We start from the raw sequence: 3,444 nt of genomic DNA on the forward strand, positions 1-3,444 counted from the left end.
AGCAACAAAGAAATAATCTTATAAATGCGTTAGAAACAATCACATGAAAGAAAAAAAATATTTGAATACATATCTTAGGGTTCATTCCCCTAACATCAACTTATCTGACCTTTTCTGCTTGACTCAGACATATACTAGTTATTGCAAATAAGGGAAACCATGGGACCTATGCTTCTTTGGGCCTGGCTTACTTCATTTAATATAATTTTTTCCAAGTCTTTCCATCTCCTGACAAATGGGGCAATGTCATTCTTTCTGATGAGGCATAGATTTCCATTGTGTATATATACCACATTTTCTTGATCCATTCATCTACTGAGGGGCATCTGGGTTGGTTCGATATCTTAGCTCAGAATTTGTTAGCGAGTGTTTTAACCAGTCTCGTGAACAGGGGTAGCAATACCTTTGTGGAGAACCATAAAACAGCAAATGATCAGCATGCACGGTCATTTCACCATGCATACAAGCTCACCAATTCCTTGGTTGCTTCAAAATGGACTGTCTTTATTTATCTCATACACTGTTGCCCAACAGAAGAGATTTTATTGGAACATTGTATATGAACAGTTATCTATAGAGAATCTTAATTGCAAAGTGATGCTCGACCAGATTCTCAAGCTATCTTTGAGAAACTATGATTAAGAAGTATACTCATATTGCCCTCATTTTATATAGAGCAAAGGCAACTTCAGAAAACCCTAAACAGCCTGGGAAGACTCTTTATTCATGGTAGGATTTCCTTGAGGAGGAAGATACCCTTTCTGGAGAAGGTGTTCACGTGGGAATCCCAAGCTATCATGTTGGAGAGAAAGGACTGAAGCTACAAAAGAGTCACTGGGCCTGGTGGAACATGACAGTTGATTCCCAAATCAGCCTGACATATTTTGAGACATCTGTCTTTCAGAAGTCTAATGCTGGCCTTCTTCCTTGACTTAACAAAAGTCATTCTTAGCTACAATTGAACAAACCACTCCCCACTACAGCTAACCCACTACAAGCCATGTGCCTCTTACTCTTTTGTTTGGACTCTGTTGCTTGCTCTCGCACATTAAAGGAATAAAGGCTAGCATTTCATTGACCTGTTACATACTTATCTCAAGTTTATTTTCTGCAAGGTAAGGATGGGCCTCGGTCAATGACCTCTAGCCTTCTCCCAGAGAGTCCATAAAGCCTGTGTTGCCTCAATCCTTCAGAAAGTTTCTGAAGAGTCCAAAGCTCACCATCCTTAGAAACTGGGTATTCCTGGTCTCAGTGACTGATTTGCTGTTTCTTGATCATTAGCCCACACTGGTAGCATATATTCAAGACACGTAAGACTCAGGCACTTTTGCCTCCTCATACTACATCAGACACTCCTTTTCAGTATTTTGGAGTGAAAGGAGATTAAATCTGGCCCTATCTGCCAGTGGTTCACATCGGGGTTGGGCCTTTCTCACTGTTGGGATTCAGGGAAGAGCATCAAAAGATGCACACTGGGCTTAGGCTAAGGAAGGAGCTCTTTTCATTGGTCAACCAAACCTCAGATGTCTCTCGCTGCCTCTTGATTTCTTGTTTTGTGCTTTCCTTCTACAGGCCTATCAAGCTCATTCAGTGTGTGAAAGCTCCTGAACATCCTTGTAGCTAATAATATCTGAACCATGAGTGGTTTGCCTTTGACTCCTTGGAGAATATATTCCCCATGTGTGACTCAGCAGAGCTGAGGTCTGGAGAGTTAAATATCTGGAGTAGGATTCTGTGACAGCATCAGCACCGGAGATGGAAGCCTTTCCTCACAAAACTATGAAAAATCACATATGTTACTAGCATAGTTCTTACTGTGTCCTACTACTATGCAAAAGAAAAATATATTAAAATGAAGTGTTATTGTAAGTTATTTCATGCTAACTTTTCCTGTAGTGCTAGACCAACCCTCTACCCCTCAATTCTATCCCTAACCCAGCTGGTAGCATCCTACCTGTTGAAAAAAATGATCACACCAAATATTTTTTATTAAGCCGGCAAAGGACAATTAAATGATGAAAGTTTTCATAAGACACCACACTTTTAAATGAATAAATGACTTATTTTTTGGACCTCCCTGTAGACAGATGAACTATAAACTCCAGAGTCATGATTTATTTGGTGGGGGAAGTGTTCTGAAGAACTTAACTTACCCTTGTTCCTGGTGCTTGATATCTCTTCCAACAGGCCTGGAATATAATGTTATGAATATAATATAATAAATATAGGGTTGCGAAGGTAGCCCAGTGGTAGAATGCTTGTTTTGCATGCATGAGGCCCTGGGTTCGATTCCTCAGCACCACATAACCAGAAAAAGACAGAAGTGGCACTGTGGCTCAAGTGGTGGAGTGCTAGCCTTGAGCTGAAGAGCTGAGGGACAGCGCCCAGGCCCAGAGTTCAGGCCCCACAACTGACTAAATAAATAAATAAATAAATAAAACTAAGTTGAACTCTTAAAAAATATATAATATAAAATATAACTTAAAGCCATAGATATAAGATCAAGACAGAGGCTAAGTTTTAACTCAGCTCTGTCCAACTCCAAAATATATGTGCTGATGTTTTTCTAGAACAGCAAACTGACAGTAGCTTAAGTTTTCTTCTAACACATTTGCATTAAATGATTAAACTGAATCCAGTAGAATCTGGAATGTAATTTTTTTTCTGGAGGCATCAAAACAGGTTAATTTTTTCTCTTCCTTTTCTTCCTCCTGATGCTCAGTGCCTTATAAAACTAGTAAGCAATTGCAAAATATGTTCCTGGCCCATCAATTTGTGTTTTTTCCTATTTTTTTAAAAACCAATCTTCTTTGGGTTTATAATTTTACTTTTTAAAAAAATAACCTTTACTTTTGTTGTGTTTTATTTCAAATTGATTTCTTTTCTCTTTATTTTTAGAAATACAGAATTTTCTTCTAATTTCTCTGAATACCTTTATTCAGTTTTTTGACACAGAAGCTTAGGTGATTGTTTTTTTCAGCCTATTTCATATATATATATATATATATATATATATATATATATATATTTCAAATGTAGAAATTTTCTCGGAGCCCTGGTTTAGCAGTACCTTTTAAGCTTCGATGAGTATATTTTCATTAGCATTCAGTCTATTTTCTAATTTTATTGTTATTTCAAAATTTTTAGAATCTATAGATGTTTAGTATCTATAGATGGTTTAGTTTATATTAAGACAATTATATGTTGAATAAGAAGTAATAAACCTAGACTTTTAAAAAAGAATTTGCTTGGCTTGTTGAAATAGCATACATGTTAGGGTCAGGCATTTATGGAATTATATTGTGGCAGCATTCTGTGATCCTGACCAAAATACCTACTTTCTATGCTACTCCAAGATTATTAACTTATCCTTTTTAAAATGTAATGAGTATTAATGGACACCAGTGGCTTATATCTATAACCCTAACTATTCAGAAGGCTGGT

General features: G+C 36.9%; 1 protein-coding gene across 2 annotated transcripts in view; it reads left to right on the forward strand.

Annotated features, from left to right (window-relative positions):
* Nucleotides 1-1,873, forward strand: part of Cd38 (CD38 molecule) — a 28,619-nt gene extending 26,746 nt beyond the window's left edge. For both annotated transcript variants that reach the window (XM_013009179.1, XM_013009180.1), the window contains one exon: nt 1,573-1,873. In XM_013009179.1, the coding sequence (XP_012864633.1) occupies nt 1,573-1,624 (52 nt within the window). In that variant the 3' untranslated portion in view covers nt 1,625-1,873. The remainder of the gene's footprint in view (nt 1-1,572) is intronic.
* The last annotated feature ends 1,571 nt before the right edge of the window (nt 1,874-3,444 follow it).

This window comes from Dipodomys ordii, unplaced genomic scaffold (assembly GCF_000151885.1).
Source record: "Dipodomys ordii isolate 6190 unplaced genomic scaffold, Dord_2.0 Scaffold8, whole genome shotgun sequence".
NCBI classification, from domain to species: Eukaryota; Metazoa; Chordata; class Mammalia; order Rodentia; family Heteromyidae; genus Dipodomys; species Dipodomys ordii.